The sequence below is a fragment of the Ptiloglossa arizonensis genome, chromosome 5, assembly GCF_051014685.1.
Source record: "Ptiloglossa arizonensis isolate GNS036 chromosome 5, iyPtiAriz1_principal, whole genome shotgun sequence".
In the NCBI taxonomy this organism is placed as follows: Eukaryota; Metazoa; Arthropoda; class Insecta; order Hymenoptera; family Colletidae; genus Ptiloglossa; species Ptiloglossa arizonensis.
In genome coordinates, this window is record NC_135052.1 from 1,105,899 (window position 1) to 1,126,792 (window position 20,894).

Sequence of the window (20,894 nt, forward strand, 5' to 3'; positions counted from 1 at the left end):
CACAGTGTAACGCGCATGTGGGAGTTCTGGACAAAAATCATAACTCCCGAACTAGTCAATTCTCGACCCAAGACACTTGATACTTTTTTCACAAAAATTGCACTCGTTGATGTATGAAAACATCGAAAAATGATCTCGGTAGAAAAAATTGAAGTGACTTTGGCTTTACATCGAATGTAACATTTTTTAGCAATTTTCACTATTGCAATTTCTCGTCGATCGACTACCGATTAACTATTGTTCGAACAATTTTTTATTCAATATTTTCTTACTCTTAGCGGAAATGCTTGAAAAATTCTGTCCCTGCGAGAGGGACAGAAATGATGACTTTGTATTTATTCAAAATTTCATCTTTATTTTCTTTTTTCTTTTGTTGACTTATCGAAACAACGATATTATTGAATACAGTCGAGTTAGAAAAAGTAGTAAACTTCTTAGCCTCGGTGGACAATTTTGTGAGATTTTTTTTACTTCTTCGTATCATTTTTACACATACTTGTAAGTATAATTATTGAACAATAAATTGTGAAATTAATTCAACGCAGAGCAGTTTTTTTTTTTACCATTGATTCGTTCGATCGTGAAAAGATGAATATTGTACACGACGGAATGTGTTATCGTTGAACCGTTAGGAAGTTTATTTTAATCATTTTCTCGGCTGAAGTAATGGAAGAAGCGAGGGAGTAAGGTAAGCAAAAAACGAAGGTTAATGAAACGATTGACCGTGTAATTGATTTAATTGAACCATTTATACACGGTTGGGTCACGCCTCGAGATCGATTTTCGCGCGTAAAACGTGGAAACGAAACAAGAGACCTCGATCGTCGACTATGATGACCAAAATATTAATGCTAATAAAATTTACCTTGGTCTACCTGCGTATCGTTATTCGTGATCGAATGTAACGTCTTAAAAACGATACCGCGATAACCTTTTGGTTGATATTAATACCACGATAATATTTTTATTAACGGTCGCGTAGTGTATAGAACTCGTCGAGTTAACGAGTTAACGCCGACAAACGAGAAATCTACTTTTAATAGCCGGTCAACGGAGTCGAGGGCAAGAGAACGCGGATTCAGGGTCCATTGACCGAACCTCTTAACTCCTTAGTTTTTGCAGTCTCTTCTCCTACGGTTTCCCTCTCCTCTCTAAATCTTTCCTCGTTTCAATTTCAAGCTGTTTAGCCACTCGACTCGTTTCCTCGCATCCTCCATGTTCTCCTACTCCGACTGATTCGATCTCCGCTTCGTAGAAGCCCACCTTCTCTCGTTCTTCAGCCTTTGACCTTTCATTCGCAAGCATTCCCTATGCTACTCCATTGCCCTTCGACTCCCCAAGTGATGTTCGTTAATACGTACGTGATATCGAATAAAACTAATAATTACGACCGACTTGCCAATTTGGGATGAGGGTAGTTTTCACGTTCCTAGAAAGAAACGTTGATTCGATGGTTTCACGCTAGATTTCGTTAATTAAGGAAAATATTAACCTTAGAAAGACCTACAACCTGAGAAACTTACTATAGGCCTATTCTCGATATACTGAGTTTAAAAAAAAAATCAATTTTTTTTTAAATTAGATAGAAGTAACTTGTAGCCTTCTAGGTCCTTAAGTACGACTTTCGATTAAATTTAAATTTTACAAAATGAATACTTTTTCATCTTTATTAATACACTTTGACGCGTCTTTTAAGTTTTTATTTTATTCTTAACACGAAAGTACTTAAAATACCAAACAAAGCAGCCTTCCGGCACGAAATTATTCCTCACCTCTGCTAAACACTTTTTCCTTCTCATTGCAAAAAAGAAACTTTATGCTCGAAACCATTTTGAATTTTATCCGCGTGAGCTGCGTAACGGTTACGTTTAACATTAAGTAACCAAACTTTTGATTCGCTAGTGGGTCACTATCTATTAATATCTTCGCTATTTTAAATAGTAAGATAAAACGTTGCTTGCGAAAGTTGTGGTGCCACGACAAACAAACAACAAGATCGTGACAGTAGTGTATTCGTGGGTAAAGTTGTAATTTGAAGGTTAACTTGGTTTTTTTTAACGAAACGTCAATTTTGAGTATCGAAGTACCAAGGTACATCTATCGTGAGAATATTAATTTTTTAGATATATATATATATATATATATATAGTTTAAAAAGTTATGTCAAAATAGCTTCTAGCACTTTGATAATTAGACAGTTCAAAGAATATTAATTTTAGGATTATTATTTTCGAAATCCACCACTTTATGGAATTCCAACAGAAAATGAAATTAGTACGTTTCGTTTAAAAAATTGTAGTCAACCTTCGAGTCTCCTCTACGCATTCACCCACAAAGAAACTATTGCTACCATCTCGTGGGCGGCAAATGTAGAACTAACACATATATCTAATTATGTAATAAACATGCCTAATTTAATTTGCACGAACGTTTCAACGATTGATTTAAAATCCTTTTCGGTATTACAATATTCTACTGCAATTTTTGAAAAATAAACACGATATTCGTTTTAAAGTAGAGCAAGGAGATTTATATAAAAGTCGTTACGAAGATAAAAGAAAAATACCTCTCCAATTTCTCGTACACGCATAATCAATTTCTTTTAGCATAGAATCGTATGGCTTGCATTTCTATTCGAACATTTGATTAATTTCTTAAATATATGTAAATTTTTAATCGAATCAGGTAAATGTATCATTTACAATTATTATTATTATATAGACATAATATTTGTGATTTGTTTTTCAAATGCAAATGAAAATCAATAACGATAGAATAAATGTTCTATTATCCGAAAATCCCTTCATCCGAACTCCTGCCCCCCAATTAATTCGGATAATAGATGTTCTACTTTTAATCGTACGTCCACACCCGCGAACATCGCAGCAAAAGATAAATTGGTCCTAAAAACGAACACAACGCGCCTGTATTAACACTAGTGCTACCAAAGCAGTTAAATTTGATCTGTTTCGAACTTCCTTTTAAAATTACTCAATAATTAACAATGCTTTCGGCTGCAATATTTTTGGTTCTAATATTGTTTCTAATATTGAAAATATGATAACAAATATTTTAATATTTGCAAATGTAACAGGTGTCGTTCTCAATACCTACGACGTCTCGCGTTCAAAGTGGAATAACGCCGTAAAAAAAAAACGTATACTAACTTTCAGAGAGGTTATACGAAAAAAGAAGTTTTGATCTTCAAATTCATTACGGTCTTAGTCGAGAAAAAACTGTCTCGAATATTTGACAGTCGTTTGAATTTTGTTTACACTTTTGGAAAAAACTATGTTCGTTTGTTTACTTTTCTCCAAGTTTAAAAAGGTATTTGAGAAAATCGAATTTAAAAAAAGGAAACTACAGAGTCTAACCTTTAAAATGATACTACAAAGGTTATTATACGACTATGTGTTACAAAGTTACAGCAGTTCAAAGATTATGTTCGGGTTCGGTAATATACGTGGTCCGGTGCAAATAGAAGTACATTCATCGTTGGTAGTTCAGTGTTAACGTATTAAGAAAGACTTCCGAGTATCGACGATTCCGCGTGGCGGTTCGACGGTCGGCAATATCGGCAACTAAAAATAAAGGAGGATCCTCTCCGATCCTCTTTGGTTCGTTAAATTAAGCGCGGTACGGTTCGTACGACGGGTCGAGCGTTTACGACGTCCGACCGCGTGAACACGCACGCACTCACGGACGTACGGACGAAATCGTCTAAGGTTTTAACGAGAAGTGCAGACTTATTTGACGGTGCAGCGACTGCGGGGCGCCCGCAGGGCCGCATCCGCGTCCGCGGCTCGGCCGCCGCGAGTATGACGCCGTTATAAATAGACGCCCGCGTCTGGACGAGGATGCGGCCCTATATTGGCGAGTTATTTTTGAGTAGGCATCGCCACTCGTTACAGTTCTCCGCGCACAGTTCCAACGAGTTTCGGTACGGCGAGAGCCGCTGCCTCGCCACGAATCGTCGAACAAAGACACCGACACGACTGTTTACCACGCGAGCAAAACGAACAACGACCGATTGTCACGGTTCTCCGTTTCTTCGACGACCTGCTGCTCCCTCCTTGTCTCTCCACCGGTGCGGTGATTCCCCTTTGTGCGTGTTTCCCCGCGAGAAAAGAGTTTCTGGTTTCGTGTCGTGTCCTGGTACTGCTATTAACCCGAGTGCGAACCGTTTCGGTGAGTTAACGAGACAACTTTGTCTCGACGAGTGGAAAGAGTCCACCGGTGAACGAGTGTCCACGAAACGTTCCTCTCTTTCGATTTAAACGGAAAACGGTTTCGAGAGTCGGCCGAGTTTTCACCGACATAAAAATCCGTTATTCGAAAATAAATATCAATGTGACAAGGACAATCGGTTACGAACTTGAAACGAGTTGTGACGATATTGTTGCGAATCGTTGCACGATGGACACCTAACCTGCGACTAGTTCCCGGTTAGTAGTTACGCGTGTTTCACGGAGGATGCGACGCTGGACGCGTGACCAATAGGCAATCGGAACGGGGATTCACGTTGACGTATCACCGTAGCGATGTCGATCATCGGTCACGGCACGGGTATCAGCAGTTAGGATACCTAAGAGGATACCGAGGATGTTCAGTTCGTTGAGACTGACTACCATGCGCTCGCATAAAAACCGTGCCAGGCCTGGAAGCGTGGCCACGTCCGCGAGTTCCGATTCGGCTAGAGCGGACGAGATTTCCGCACAGCTCTATCATCCGCACAGTTTTCTGTTACTGGACGACCAAGACGGTCCCATTTCGGCCCCGTCGAGTGTTTCGTCGAAGGTCGCGCAGGTTAGGGTGGAACGCGAGGGCGGTAGTCTCGGTGTCACCCTCAGGGGCGGAGTCTCGAGGGCGCTAGTGGTCACCGGTGTAAAATCCGACGGACCAGCGGCGAAAGAGGGGAGAGTCAGGCCCGGTGATCGGCTACTGGCCGTGGACGACACGGAACTTAGGGGTCTGACGCTAGCGGAGGCCCAGAGAGCGCTCAGAAGGAGCTCGGACGCGCCGGTTGCTTCCCTGACCATCGAGTACGACGTTGCCAACATGGAGGAAGCCAGGGCAGCCACCTCTGGCCCTCTCCTGGTGCAGCTCGAACGTGGCCTATCGGGTAATCCGTCTTCGAGGTTTCTTTCTCGCGTTCGTGCTTAGTAGGTTAGATTTAGCTCGGTCTCTTTTCAAGAGTAATCCCTTGCCTTGGTATATCGAGCGAGATCTCCGTGATACATACCCTATTGTTCGTAAGTATATTCTTTTAGCTTCTTTGTGAAATCGGATCAAAAGGTATATTTCGTTGCTGCGATCTAAATATTAATATTAAATGTAATTTCTAACTTAAACGACTATCGATTTATTAATATCGATGAAAATCTTATCAATTAATAGACGAAAATCACTGGATGTTCACTAGGCTGGAAGTAACGATGTTCATGATCCGAGGTAATCTAGTAACAAGTTTTCGTAACGTATCTTTTTGAATCTTAACTGTTTTTCAGATTGTTGACTCTTCGCTTTCACTTTTCGATTCGTTTTATCCTATTTCTCGATCGTCAATTTTCATTACTTTAATTAACACCATTTTGTTTATGATAAGCGACGTTAGATATTAGCTGTCCGTCCTATTTTTTAACTATACTGTTATTCGTTGTATTATATTGTAAAGTTTATAAAAATATATGTACAAGCTATATCCTCTAACTCAACACACGATTTTTCTGAAAAAAAAATTTGAACCAAAATTAATCGGTATCAAGCGCACAACAAATAACGATAATAAAAGTAATTTTATTAGTATTTATTAGTAATTTTATTAGTATTTATTAGTAATTTTATTATTATTAGTTCTGTAATTCGAGGTTAAACATGTTTACGCTTTCCAAAATTAGGACACTCATAAAAAATAGTCACATATGAGAAAAGAATTAATCTACGAAAATTTCTTATTATGTTAACGTTGATTCAAGTAAAGGGTTAATTAGGTTAATACAGCACTCGTGTTCTTGCAGACAGTATGATTGGTCTGTGTAGATTAAAATTCTTTCAAAAATGTCTAGTGTTTTGTTCTTTGTAATCGGTTTCCGGAACACGAAAGGTTCCAGAAGTCTGCAAACGTTTCGTGACAATAAACAAAGATTCGAGGAGAAATTTCAATTGTTTACAAATGCTCAATCCACGGCTAGTTAACCGCCAGTGGTGCACCGAGTTTCCACGAATCGAGTGCAAAGGGTTAAGGTTCTATTTTCGATCTCTAATTACCGAGCTCCGAAGTATATATGTATAGAGCTCCTGGAACTATAAACGAACGAAGTCCATACTGTCTTTGTAAATATTACCAGTTGGATCAGTAACGAACTGTTGGAGAATGAAGGCCTTGACTCGTGAAAATCGATTCCTGCTTTCGAGAAAAAAAATCAAAACCAAATTGCTCGAAAGTGGGATAGGTGGCGATTTTTGTCTCTTACCGACGCTAACAAAGACCGCATTTACCTGCGACTGGACAAATTGATGGAGAAAGGCTTGCGTAAATATAAACAGTGGGAGGAGACGGATGATTTTTTCTTTCTTGAATCCGGAATAAAAATTGAGCTTTGAAAGCGGAAATTAGGGTAAGGTAGGATATTGGCCTTACCGTATGAGTACACTGAGCAGTTTCTCAGAAGCTCCAAGGGACCAGGTACAGACAACATTTTGCTGTACAATATATATTTTTCATTGCTTAATTAATAATTTTATCAAAAGTACCAACAGCTATATATTTACTCTTATCAACCGTTTCCATTTTTATTCCTGTAAATAAATTATTGCTAAGTTAGCCCTACAACCGCCCATCTTTTATTCATATATCGAGCGGTACATTAATAGAAACCGAACGAAAAGAAAAAAGGTGATTTATAACTTTTAGAGTAGACAGTACTCGCCAACCCGAGCCGAAGAATCCTAAGATACACGAATTGAAAGACTAATATTTACAAAGTTATAAATAATTTTTGCCTGCGTTTAAGTAAGTGACTGCTCACTTCGAGAGGTGTCTGTACCGTATGGAAACAATTATCGTCTGCGGTCTTTCCACTCTACGCGTGTATCATAACACAGGATTATCTTACTATGAGACGTCGCATCCAAAAAAAAAAAAAAAAAAGGAGGAACGACGAGTTGCTCCATTGTTTCCATACGGTACGATAGTTTTCGAAGCGAGCGAGTGATTTACTCAAACCAAAATAGAACATTATTTATAACTTTGTAAATATTCATTTTTCGAGTCATATTTTTTAGAATTCTTCTGCTCCAGATGGCGAATACCGTCTGTCCCAAAAGTTACAAACCCTTTTTTCCTTCCACCCTGTATAACACGACGTACATCGTGTGACGTTCATAACGATACGATGAAATTGCAGGAGAACTGGGTTTGACAGTCAGGGAGACACCAAACGGAGTCTATATCGAGAGTCTCCGACCAGCGAGCACCGCGGACCGTTGCGGCGCTTTGCAGCCGGGTGATAAGCTGCTGGCCGTCGACGAGACGCCTGTCCAGGACGCCATGATGGCAGCCAAATTGCTCAGGAACAACTTCGACAATTCTCGCATCGCCAGACTGCAGATACTGCCGAGGCCGCCGAGCGCATCTCAGAGGACAGTGAAGAGGAGGGCGCAGCCACAGGCACAACAGACCTCCAGTCAGACACTTCAGACGAAGGAGAGTCTAACCGTGGTCCTGAGACCTGATCACAAAGGATTTGGTCTTGCTCTCAAACCCGCGGAGGATCGTCTGAGCTATGCGGTAAGCTTGCTGGAGGCTGGAGGTCCCGCTGAGCGCAGTGGTGTTCTTTTGCCAGGTGACAAAGTGTTAGCGATCAATCGTCGAATCCTCAGAGACCTGCAACCAACGGAAGTCAGTAATATACTGGAAACTTCGCAAGTGGTGAGTATCCGTTTCACTTTGTCGGTGTTGCGATTCTTACCCCGTTGTTTTCCCTTCCTGTGTTCGGTCGTTCGTCCGACAAGCTAAAGATGATCATTTCGCGACAGATCGAACTGGTAACGGAGTACAAGGTCGGTGGACCGGTCGTACCCAGTTCCGGAGTGTTCACCGTGCGAGTGGCAAGGCCCGTTGGCGGTCAACCAGACGTGGGTCTAACAGTAAACGAGGATCTGATCATCACCGAAGTTCGTAAGGGATCGCTGGCGTACAGAACTGGCAGTCTGGCACCTGGAGACAGACTGCTGGCGATAGACGGACAAAAACTGGATCCGGGAGACTTGAGACAAGCAGCACAGCTACTGCATCGACCTGGAAGCTCGGTCGTCGCTTTGACCGTCAGGAAACCAGATCCCGTCTCAGAGACTAGGTAACCGATAGACTACGTGCATCGATATCGCATCGATCTCGATGAATAACGTTTTGACTTTTCAGTACTTTGTAGTACTAGGGATCAATAAGACAATCGTATTTGTATACAATGAGGAAGACCTGGAAATGCTGCGAATTTTATGCAACAATATTGTCATTAAATGTCTAACCTGTTTAACAAAGTTTCTAAGATATTGGAAACTTAAAGAGAGTAAAATAGTACAGCATTGTATAGCTTAACGGTAAAAATCTCAATGGACCGTGACAGGAAAGTACACGACCAATTGCAATACAAGTACTGAAGAGTCAATTGATTAAAAAAACCAAAAATGGAAAGCAGTCAAGGAATGTTAGATTTTATAGAGATTATTGCAGGGACTCCAGTATAGGAAGCGACACGACTCAACAATATCCTACTGGAATTCTGCGACCGGCAAGGGAGAGTCTTCCAAGTGTGGACAGTGCGGTGGATTCTTGGGGCGAGTTGGGAGAGAACAGTGGTGCGGGTCCGGAAATTCTAAGGCTCTGGGATACTGCTTCGGTGGACAGTGGCCAACTGGATTTACCTATGCCACCTTTCCCTGGGTAAAAACAAGATAGTCTTAAATAATCGGTTCGAAGCATTGTTTTACAAGTTTCGGCATTATTTTAATGCTTAAAATGTAACTCAACGATCTCATTGACCATGAGCTTACCAACACTCCGCTTCGAATTCTTTGACGTATCTTATTCTTGTCCCTTTTCCAGTCCACAGGAGCGCAGCAATTCGGACAGACCTCAACAGATCGTTCACGTGTCACTACACAAGGATCCTGTGTACGAGGATTTTGGATTTTCAGTATCGGACGGTTTGTATGAAAGGGGAGTCTACATAAATCGCCTACGACCCGGTGGTCCCTGCGATGGTGTTTTACGACCATTCGATAGAATTCTTCGAGTAAACGAGGCCAGCACGGAGGACTGTGACTGTTGTTTGGCTGTTCCACTCATTGCTGCAGCTGGTCCACGTTTAGACTTGACTATAGCCAGACCAATGTCTCCACCTAACATTATAAAAACTCTGTAGGACAGTGAATTAAAATAACTGCAGACAAACCGTACTGAAACAACCGATGAACGTATCTGGTATATTTTTGTACACACCTGTATTTTATTTATAAAAATAAATGTATAGATTGCTTTTAGCTAGAGCATCTTCTCCTGCACACAGTCCACGCATACTACACCAGAGCGCACGCTTGTAGAACCCCAACGATACGCGTTTATTAACCCTTTATAAAATTATCTCGATCGTTGCTAGATAAAATATTTCTGAAACGTAAATTAACGCAATCTATAGAAAAGTAAGTTCTATAACCGATGTACTATGTCTCGATCGTTGATCGTAGTGACCAAAAATTCCAAAAGTGTTGCAGTGCAAATCTTCCTTTCATACAGGGTTAAAATATCGTGTTCCCTCTTCACAACCGTAACAGAACACGTAAATAGATCGCGATACCTGAGCGAATATCCCGATTGCATGTTTTTCAAAGAGATTTTCTTTTATACTAGCAGACTAACAGTTACGAAAGTTATAATGTAACACCTAATCAATACTATGCGAACGCCGCTCGATATCGCATACACAATGTATTCGAACAACGCAACAATTGAAATTGGATTTAGCTATTATTCGCTTTTGTTACTGGAGTAACAGGAATGTCATCGGATCAATAACTGATCGGTTTTAATGCTAATTGTCCCAGCAATCAGCTGTAAACACTAACAACTTCAAATTAGACAGCATCCCACCTTACCAGCAGGTCATTTTTTAAAAAAGCGAAAACGTCAACGAAGATTCGTATAGAACAATCCTTAAACTAAAAAATACAAAACGAAAAATCGAAAACTAGGTGAATTACACCTTTGTGCACAATAACTAATATTAATAAAATATATGTATTGTATATAAATACTTTTGTTATCATATGAGTTTTAATCTGTAGATCCCACGTAACATACTGCAGTGTACTCTAATCAATGCTCTACAATCCTTCTCTATACTTTTAATATAAATAACTTGTAGTTACATTGCAATGGTCAAAACGTCATGTTATGTCAGAAAAAACTCATATGAACATATTGATATGAGTTTAATAACTCAAGACTAGACAACAAATTGTAGTTTTTTGTTAACCCATCCATTTACTATAAAGGAACCACTGGTACCGTTGCGACTTTTATCATTATATTTTGGAAGCTCATTATTTAGCCGCTGGTCGTACTTAGCTTTATTATAGCACAGCACCCCACAGATGGCCAGTGTCATTCCAAATACATTTAACCATGTCACTGGATTACGAAGCATGAATAAAGTTACAGCAATCACGAAAATACGCTTACTTGCACTGGCCACTGCATAAGTTAAAGGAGTAACAATGGAGAGTACAGAGAATGCAATGATATTTTGAAACCAGTTCAAAACACCATCCAAGAATAACAGGCCAAATACATAGTAACTTAAATCAGTAAACCCACCAATAACTGGATCATATACCAGTCGTCTCAGATCATATATTATCCAGATAGGAGAAAAAAGAATCAGTGCTAGGCAACCCAAAACATGTAGAAGTCTCAAATGATGTATTCCTGTGTCACGCAGCACCTAAAAGTAACAATATGTAGTTAATATTGTACATTTCAAATATTCATCAAATTTCAAAAGCAATTTTAATTATTGACTAAATTTGTTATTTGTTAGACTAATAATAATGTTATTAGTACTGAAAATGTATACATACCTTTTTAGAATAAATATTTTGTAAAGAAAATGCCATGGTAGATGCTAAGGCACTCAACAGACCAACCATGTTGAAACTAATCTCTGTCAGAGTAGCAACAGCCACACCTACGACGATTGGAACTAGACTAAGGTAGACTTTCCAGGTCTGCTTCTCTCCCATTATTACTCTTGACAGTAATACCACGAAGAAGGGCATTGTAGCCTTCACTGGGACAGAGCTAAACTTCAGTTAACTTATGAGATTAAAAAAATTAAAAATAAACAATATGCTTGCATAAGTTTCTATTGAAATAACAATCCTTTCTAAAATCTATATACTTTTGCAAATTGCTATTTTGCTGTATGAGAAAACTAGTAATTTATCTTTTATCTATCAATTAAATCTTATCATTATATCTTTAAATTCTTTGTACACAAACTGTTATCTTAACTCTCATTTCTTTCATTAGTGGATGACCTTATCAAACTCATGAATTAGGCAAAATATGATCCAAATGCGCAAAAACCGGAGATTGTATGCCAAAAATTACAACGATCAAAACATTCTATTTATTCGAGTTAACGGTGGCGGTTAAAAGCAACCGCGTTATCCGATTGTCATTATCGTGACCAAAGGAGCAATAAATAGAAGCACCCGCGTCTCACGAAGGTCGTAGGGTTTATTTTTAAGTTATAGGCGTGTGGAGGCGTATGTACACGTGACTGTCAAAATAGTTTTATTTCATACCAGTATGAGCATACGAAACGGGGACCTTCCAGATGCTGACGTGGCTGAATACATTCGCCAGAAATTTGCCCAACGAAAGCGGCACAATTAACCGCAAATAGTATCCGCATGAAATGTCGGGTGAATACTTTCGTACACCCCACAGGTTGAAAAAAAGACTAGAGTAGATGGTGATCGAGGTTAACTGAACCATGGTCACTGTCATCGGATAGGGAAATTCTGATAACAGAATCTTGCCGACCACATTGCTGCTACTCGATATCACGTACCATAACAGGCACAAAAACAACACAGTGATCACTTCCCGCCTGTTCTGGCGATTGTTCATGATTGCGCGAACAAGTCTATGAAAATATACGTCTTTTGCTTCTTCACTCCATACGTGTATACAACCGATCGTAACAGTACTCACGATACTAGTCACTTATTCAGGATTGCCCAGCAATAGAGACCACAGCAACGGTTGGAATTCAAGTACCGTCTGGCATTTCTCTCTCCCTTTCCTGCTGCTCTCTCCTCTCTATCCTTGCGCAACACCGCACGAGGGGAACACGTGGCGGATATTTCGAACAAAAGTTGCCAGCAGGTTTCCAATTACCTTCGTTCATTTTTAATTTTTCCTGAAATAACTAACGATCAAAGTAGTTGATGCTGTTAAATATAAATACATAAATAATATTAAGTCTGGATTGGTTTTGGATTAAGTCAAATATTTTAGAAGTTTTCTTAACTATATTGATCGTCCTCAAATCCAAATTTTTTGTAATGGTAACAAAATTTGAAATGATTAAAAGTACATACGTAATATATACATTACAGTTAAAACGTAAACTACAATGAACGTATACATTTTGCTAGGGATATAAGTGAAAACTATCCAGAACCTAACCTAATCCAAACTAAATTCACTAGCGAATGCGCAGTTACTAAGTTCACACTTTGATTGCGATATATCATACCTTTGAATTGACTGTGATCGATCGTATCTATGAATGAACACGTAAAGATGTTACTACATTTGTCAGATTTGATTCGTTCATAATCGATGCGTAACCGGACTATAGCAAACACATATTTTATGTATATTAATTCCCTAGGGAAACAGCAAACACAAAGTCCATTTAAGTTTTGAAAACGTGCAATCCGTAAAAAAAACATGACAATTCTTAATTCAAATTATTTCAAAGTTCATTATACACATTGATAAACAATTAGTTCAGTCCTTTTTCGATAACGTTCACAGTACAACGATAAAAGAAGTAAATTCCCCGTCAGTGTTGCCAATCTATCAGTGTCCTAGATAACGTACATCGATAAAACGTCGTAAAATAAATTGTCTTCTAAAACGTACATAATTTGTATGTAAGATTGCCGAAACTCATTGACATTTGTCCAGCGAAAACAAATAGAAGCGTATACACAATCAAAGTAACGATTTAAACAATTTTCAAAATCTTTATTATTACACTATATAAATCCCTATCGCACCACTTCGTTTATCACGATTCGTTGTAATATAGCCTGTTCTACTTCCGTTTTAGGTTGCTTGATTCCTATTCGAAACACTATTTTCGAAAATTAATACGAGTATTTCGTTATCTTAAAATTGGCTGTCGTGAACATGCAAAGTAGGTCAAAATATCACATTCTCCAGAGCGTCGTAATCGAAACGAAGTTTTCATGGCGCGAAATAGGGGGCAGTAAATCTCCTACGTAGGGATGTCCCGCTTTGTAAAACGTAACGCGGTAATTCCTGTTTTATGTTCATAAATATATTTACTCGTATTAATTTTGCACCAATTTTGACTTTGGTACTTTAAAAAGCTTGTTCATTTTGTTCACACATGACAATACAAATGAGCTGGTCTAACGTATCCACATTAAACAAGAACTAATGTCGCGATGTTTATGTGATTACAGGTTACCCAGCACAATATCGTAAATTCTAAAATTTCCTTTTGCGCTACAACATAAAATCCTGTGGTTATCTTAATTTTTGGATTTTGCAAAAGTCTTATAACTAAATGGAGTCAACGTCTCCGCCTCCAGTCAAAAAAATACGGAGCATGAATGATATCAAGCTGATAGAATGCAGACGGGAATTTAAATTGCCAGTACAATTTCCGAGCATGGCAACATTGATAAAAACCAAGGGTGTGTGCAAAACAAAGAATGGAACAAACACGACCAACAATTTGGAAACATCTAAGAATTTGAAGGATTCAACAGTTAAAGACACACCGATAACAAATAATGTTAAAAAATTAAGAATAAAATCACAGGATGGAAAAGATCTTGGGGAAATTAAGGTGAAATTTTTGTCCCAAGAATTGAGTACCCCATTGAATTCTAAAATCATTACCTTAACTAGATCAGGTGTGATTTCGAATTTAACCAATGGAACCAACACACCTGTAAACGAAGCACAAGAAACAATTTCTCCTAATAAAGTGTTTCCTCAAGTGTTTCCTTCAATTAACGATAAAAGGTCTGACACAGAAAGTGCGAATAAAAAATTAATAACCCATAAGCCATTAATTTTGACTAAACCTTTAAATAACATTAGACAAAGTGACAATATACATATTAAAAAAGGAATGGTAGTAAGTAAAAAGGGTCATACTACAATGCGTAATATTCAATCCTTGAACGATGGACCTTCAAAATTTGTAAAAATACAAAAAAGTAAATGTTCAACATTAATATGTACACAAAATAATGGGACTATAAGAATAAAAAAGAAGAGCGAACTAAACAATATAGAAAAACCTATATTGGTAGATAGTGCTCCAGAAATTATTACTAAAACAAGTATATCAAATGTTGATAAACCTCCAGAATTAAAGGAATATTGGCAATTAGCAAAATCGAAATTTCCAGTGGTAAAATGTGAAAAACTAACAATATCAAAAAATAAAATGAACATTAATGAACTAAGTTATCTTTCTACTAAAATAGATAAGAGTAAACCAAATTTTTCTTCTATTGGAATGAATAATAAGGTAGTGGAAGAAATCAGTAGAGGTAATAATATTTCATACAATACAAAAAAAGGTAACAATACAGTTGATAATGAAAAAAATAATCAGGAAAAGTCAATCAATTTGGAAATACAAAAAACATTTAATACAAATGTAGGAAACAATGATATTACTGCATCTAATGATAGAAGTACATTTATTACAAAGGATCATAGCAATACTCAAAGTGAAGATTGTACTTCAATGTCTTCAATTAGCAAAAATGTACACAGTGAAAGTCAAAATGTATTTAGCAATGTAAATAATAGGCCAATTTCTTGTTTGGGTGAAAAAACATATAATAATAAGAACGAACAAAAAAAAGATCCAAATTTTGAAAACAATATTAGTGACACAAATAATATTAAGGATACAACAAATAATGCATTTGAACAAGAGAGATTATCACAACATTGGTATATAATTAAAGAAGCATTGACTAGTGTTAAGGACGAGGAACTTCGAACTAAAGCTTTACAAGCCCTTGCAGACTGTGGAATAGGTATAGCAAAGCATGTTCCAATTACTCTACCTGAAAAATTAAAAACAGTTCATGATTCTCTAGTTCAAACTGATGTGTTTGGACTTCTTGATTTAGAAAGCTTTGTATTAGTAAAAGAAAATACACCTGCTTTGGAAAGAATAAAGCAAACAGAGCGTTCAACTTTTGATAGTGTAGTTCATTTGAATATACCAAAAGAGTCAAATATTAAACAGAACAATTACATTGATAATGACTATTTGCTTCCAAGTTTAAGTTTAATACCTCCTGTGGATGATATTAATGATATAAATAACTACTTTGATCAGTTTTTCACAGAAAATAAAGATACAAGAAAGGTAAAACAAATATTGGCAACACCTTATTCATTGTATAAAAAAGTTGCCTTGCAATTACAAAAGGACTTTCAAGAAGTGCAAGAGTGGGATAACAATGGACTTTTGAACATACATAGAGCAGTTATAGATAACAATTTACGCAAAGTACAAAGACTACTGCTAGTACTAAAAGGCTCTAAAATTAGCGTTGATGTATTAACAGCAGATTACATGGTAAATTTATATTTTTGTATTAAATGTAATATAATGGAATTATGAAAAAAAATGAATTTCTTTTTAGTCAGCCTTGGAGTTAGCAATCAAATCAAATTCATCTAGAAGTGTGGTACAACTATTGTTAGAAGCTGGAGCAAAACCAATTACATCTGAACTTCTACACGAATCTGCAGTAATTTTAGCTTGTAAATTCTCCTCTGCATTACTGCCAGATCTTCTAAAATATATTACAGATCATAAATTACTTAATAAAGTGGATTCAGCAGGTGAGTATTTAACATTAAAACATGTTACAAAAATTCCTTTGAATTTGTCAATAGATAAAGAAAGTTTTTAATGTATATTAGGATTTGCTCCATTACACTACTGTGCATTATATGGAAACTTGGAAGGAGTTAATGCTTTGGTAGAGGCTGGAGCAGAAGTAAATTTGAAGGATAATCGGTCAGGAAGAACCCCATTTTTTCATGCTCTAGAACATAATCACGTATCAATTGCACAAAAGTTGTTAGAATACGGTGCTACTGCGAACATACCGAACTTCTCAGGACAATCAGTTTTAAGTGTATTAGATGAAGCAAAAAGTCTTTCTTTAAAAGTTGCCCTGAAGCAAATGATAATTTAATTTTATTTGTATTGCAAATCAATTCTTAGATTTATTAGGGGACTTAAATAAGGAAAAATTATTTACACTCAGAAACATCACAGCAACTAGTCTTACATTAAATGCAAAATATTAGTGAATTGTTTCCATTCATATAATTGAAGAAAAATCAAGGAATGAAAATGAAAGAACTGTTCATATAATTGACATTAAAAATGTTCAAGAACTAATGTCAAATATAATAACAAAAATTTCCTTGTATAAAGTAAATAATTATTATAATGTAAATATGGACAAGTAAGAATATTTTTGCTTAGATAAAAGAAATTTATGGAAAAAAAATTAATCATTGCAAATCATTGAAGTTTTTTATACTTGGAATCTTTAACTATACAAGCATAATATTGTTAAGTTTAAAATATTGATAACAGTACTGAAATTATTCCAAATTTGTTAGTAAATTTTACAAGTTCCAAGTTTCTTGTTTGTAATATTTAATTTTACTTTAGTATTGCATTTTATTACAATTTAAGACAATACACACTATCTTTTAAGTTTTGTTAATATTAATTTTGTATAATTGTAATCTCAATTTTTGAGTAATTTAATTTTTTGAATTCAAAATCAATCATTGGACTAGGAGAATTATGATTGCATGGTATTGCAAATTATAAATTGTATAATCACTAGTAATCTAATCATTGTGGTTACTTCATTGAATTTTGTGTTATATAAAGACATACTTGAGATTAAGTCAAGTAAATAATTTGGTATATATAAAAATGTATCTCGCAATTGAAACTTTATTATTTGTATAATAAAATTTTATTATGCATAAATTTATTATACATCTAGATGCATAATGGATGTGCATAATTATATAACTATTTAATACTTAAATATTGTTGTACTATATAAATTTATTATACTCTAGATTTCGCCCGTCTTATACATCACAGGTATTTAAATAAACATTTTATGCAATTTTCTCTACGAGAAAAGAATTTGTAATGAAAATTCGTTTTTGCTCCATATTTCTTGATTGATATGTGCTTATTTTTAATGTGAATAAAAATAATATTTTAACATTAATGTATTCTCTTTTTGATAAAAGTAAGTAGAAAACATGTTTGCAACAAATTTCACTGTAAACTTTTAAAAAACGATTAGAAGTAATTCGGGATGATGAAATTTATTTTTTAAAAGGAAAGGTGTTAAGAATTTACGAGAATCGTAGCCATCTAGTTGTAATTTGAAGAAGTGCTAGTAATATTGTTCGCAAGTGTGCATATTTTTGTAGCGATTAAGTAATATATTCTACAATTTAACTAATTTTCTTGGTTTACAAATGCTTGTAACTGATTTAAATTGAGAACTTCATTTAAATTCAATAAATGAAAATTATAAGAATTCGCCAAGGATCTTATCGTTTAAGTTTTGATCGTTAGTGGATCTATGCGTTCTTTAGTTTCTGGTTGTACACAAATTACAAAATGTCCGTGAGTTTTGTAGGGCAAGTGTTCATATTTTTGTGAAGGTTAAATTTGATTAATTCTACCTACTAAAGGTTGACAATTACGCTCAATTCTCATGGATTTGGGAGGCAGACGGAAAAGTTCGGATAAAAGGTTAATCTTTTTAGAATATTTGTTAAAACCAAAGAAATATATTATACATTTTTGTTAAAGTGAGTGGAATATAGTTTATACCATTTTTCTACAAATGACATAACTTGTAAGAAAATTAGAAATAATTACGAATAATACACATTTTTTTTTAATGCGATCTGTGATTTACAATATCAATGATAAGAAACAATTTTTTTTTTTTACACAGTTTTGATACAGATGATGATTCTGATTATGCTATGATAAAACGCATCAAAATGGAACCCGAGGCTATACTTTCACAGGAAGACGATATAATGGCTCAGTTGCAACAAGAAAGTTCTGATCTAGAAGTAGAGCCAAGTTTTGCGTTAGAAGGTACCACAAATGGAGAGGATTGCAACGAAGGTGTTCTAATGCAACACATGGACATAAGAGAGCCTTTGTCCACTTTAAGAAATTTATTAGAGCAAAGACTTGGAGTTGAATTAACGGATTATTCTTTTTGGTTACAAGATGCACAAATGGTAAACCAAGACAATTATATAGTAATTAATAATATTCTCCTATTTATGAATGTTTTTTTTTAGTTAGAAAGTCATAAAAATTTGGTAGATCAATGTGTACAAGGAGAAGGTTTGGTTCAAGTGAATGTTCAGATAAAAGCAACGCAAAGGCGTATTAATATAGTTGATGTTTTGAAACCAGCAGAAGATTACATAGAACTGGCAGAAAATAGTTGTATGTGCTTATATTTGTTATATTTATTATATTATAAATATTTCAAATTATTTTGAATACATACTTCTTGTTCTTCAGCATCCACGCAGGTTAACGAAGACAATAAACGAAATGTTATAAGATGGATGGTTGATCCACAGTATAAGAAGGAACAGGTCTAATTTTTGAATCAGATCTAGCATTAATATATACTGCCAATTCACATGTATATGTATTTTGACAGGAACGGTTAAAAATTCCAGCCGATCCTAAGGAATGGACACAGACCCATGTGAAACATTGGCTTCAGTGGGCTGTTAGACAGTTCAACCTGGCATCGGTAAGATTAGCCGACTGGAACATTACTGGTCAACAATTATGTAATCTCACCCTTGAGGAATTTCAGGCTAAAGTGCCTCTTGATCCAGGAGAGGTATTTTGGACTCATTTAGAATTACTTCGAAAGTGTAAATTCGTCGGTATGTACTCATTTGTAACAAAAATAATATTAAACCATTATCGGTTGTTAGAATGTTGCCTAAAAAATGTTATCAAGTTCATTCCTTTTAGCTGTTGTACAAAAAGATCCTCCAGAATCGCCTACTGAGAATATCGTGGACAAGTCCATCAAAGTGCGAAATCAAAAAACTCCGAAAACAAGACCAGTCGTGAATCAACAAGCACGAGTAGTCAGTGTTCCTCTCGAAAATATTGATTCTTCACCAATTACGATAGCGACTTCCAGTCGTACAGTCAACAGTGGCCAAATACAATTATGGCAATTTTTATTAGAACTATTAACTGATCGGGAACATAGAGGTGCTATTCAGTGGGTAGGAGCCGAAGGAGAATTCAAGTTAAATCAACCAGAGGCAGTGGCACAACTCTGGGGAGCACGTAAAAACAAGCCGTCGATGAATTACGAAAAATTAAGCCGCGCGTTACGTTATTATTACGATGGAGATATGATCTCTAAAGTTCATGGAAAACGGTTTGTGTACAAATTCGTGTGCGACCTTAAACAGGTTTTAGGTTACTCAGCTGCCGAATTGAGTCGATTGGTGGAAGAAGGCAGAAGATATTTCTGATGAAATGCTATTCTTTTACCGTTATAACGACTTTTTTGTCTTAATTCCGAAGTATTTTTCATCGATCATTGTACATATTCAGTAGAAATATGACATCAGATAGATAACAGAGGAACAGAATATCGATTATTGTTGAGACAATCGAATGTACATCGAAATACAGAAATTAATACAAAAAACGTCTATTTTTAAAAAATTATGTACATTGTCACTCTAAAGCGATTGTTATGAAGCCCAAAATTGTACACTAGGGTTCAAGATACTTTAACGATTAACATATTTTGTACACTGTTCAAATTTCTTGATCAACTTCAATACGTAGTTATAGAATTTACCACCAGATGGAAGTCCTATTCCTTTAATCGAAAGTCCTTTACCCCTAAAATTCCCATTATTACAATCCGAATGAGACACGCAAAACTTAACTTTCTGTCCACCACGATGTACTTGAAGGTTTTTCGTATTCAAAACGCAGAATTTAGAAACCGAAACGCATCCACCATTGAAATTAATAAACAGACACCATATAGTTCAGGCTTGAATTATTATATATTCACATGAAATTCAATAATTTTCCAATAGACCGTCGAATGTCGAGTCTCTTTAACTTCCTTGCTTAACAGAGTGTCGACGTTTCTGGCCGTGTTCTATCTCTGATGCTAGGACTGACTTTTGATCGGCAAAAGGCAGCACTCATCGCCAATACCAGAGAATCTAGCCTGTGAGATATCGGTCGCGACGTCACAAGTTAGGGTCTCAGGGGACCGGCGACGCGGCAGGCTTTACAATCAGCCCGCCCGCCATTGCCCTTTTTCTACTATTCATTAAAACGATCCACCACCGTGTACTCCTTACGATACATTAATCCACGCTATTGTTAATTTAAAACCGTATCTTACGTCCATTACTAACTATTTCGTTAGAATAAAAA

General features: G+C 36.3%; 4 protein-coding genes and 1 long non-coding RNA gene across 7 annotated transcripts; 3 read left to right on the forward strand and 2 right to left on the reverse strand.

Moving 5' to 3' along the window:
• Window positions 1-447: 447 nt before the first annotated feature.
• LOC143147652 (uncharacterized) lies at window positions 448-2,068 on the reverse strand. The gene is made up of 2 exons (XR_012992310.1): window positions 1,773-2,068; window positions 448-1,429 (listed from the first exon to the last, which is right to left on the reverse strand). It is a non-coding gene; the product is annotated as an uncharacterized LOC143147652 (long non-coding RNA).
• A 1,811-nt stretch (window positions 2,069-3,879) lies between these two features.
• On the forward strand, window positions 3,880-9,543 carry Grip (Glutamate receptor interacting protein). 2 transcript variants are annotated; one of them, XM_076311522.1, is made up of 5 exons: window positions 3,880-5,122; window positions 7,407-7,930; window positions 8,038-8,357; window positions 8,723-8,944; window positions 9,107-9,543. In XM_076311522.1, exons 1-5 carry the CDS (start codon window positions 4,603-4,605, stop codon window positions 9,423-9,425), a joined length of 1,905 nt encoding a protein of 634 aa, XP_076167637.1. In that variant the 5' UTR covers window positions 3,880-4,602; the 3' UTR covers window positions 9,426-9,543. The 2 variants fall into 2 exon arrangements, with proteins under 2 accessions (XP_076167637.1, XP_076167638.1); XM_076311523.1 differs by having other exon boundaries at window positions 3,882-5,122; window positions 8,735-8,944.
• On the reverse strand, window positions 9,458-12,553 carry LOC143146837 (solute carrier family 35 member E1 homolog). Its single transcript, XM_076311524.1, has 3 exons — window positions 11,869-12,553; window positions 11,140-11,348; window positions 9,458-11,003 (listed from the first exon to the last, which is right to left on the reverse strand). The coding sequence occupies exons 1-3, from the start codon at window positions 12,194-12,196 to the stop codon at window positions 10,506-10,508; spliced, it is 1,035 nt and encodes a 344-aa protein (XP_076167639.1). The 5' UTR covers window positions 12,197-12,553; the 3' UTR covers window positions 9,458-10,505.
• Window positions 12,554-13,172: 619 nt separating this feature from the next.
• Window positions 13,173-16,755, forward strand: LOC143146827 (uncharacterized). 2 transcript variants are annotated; one of them, XM_076311508.1, is made up of 4 exons: window positions 13,173-13,296; window positions 13,789-15,941; window positions 16,009-16,210; window positions 16,292-16,755. In XM_076311508.1, the coding sequence occupies exons 2-4, from the start codon at window positions 13,893-13,895 to the stop codon at window positions 16,567-16,569; spliced, it is 2,529 nt and encodes an 842-aa protein (XP_076167623.1). In that variant the 5' UTR covers window positions 13,173-13,296; window positions 13,789-13,892; the 3' UTR covers window positions 16,570-16,755. The 2 variants fall into 2 exon arrangements, with proteins under 2 accessions (XP_076167623.1, XP_076167622.1); XM_076311507.1 differs by lacking the exon at window positions 13,173-13,296 and adding an exon at window positions 13,483-13,614 and having other exon boundaries at window positions 16,292-16,754.
• A 1,201-nt stretch (window positions 16,756-17,956) lies between these two features.
• Window positions 17,957-20,505, forward strand: Ets97d (DNA-binding protein Ets97D). Its single transcript, XM_076311196.1, has 6 exons — window positions 17,957-18,176; window positions 18,385-18,682; window positions 18,746-18,896; window positions 18,975-19,051; window positions 19,120-19,354; window positions 19,446-20,505. Exons 1-6 carry the CDS (start codon window positions 18,139-18,141, stop codon window positions 19,961-19,963), a joined length of 1,317 nt encoding a protein of 438 aa, XP_076167311.1. The 5' UTR covers window positions 17,957-18,138; the 3' UTR covers window positions 19,964-20,505.
• Window positions 20,506-20,894: the final 389 nt, after the last annotated feature.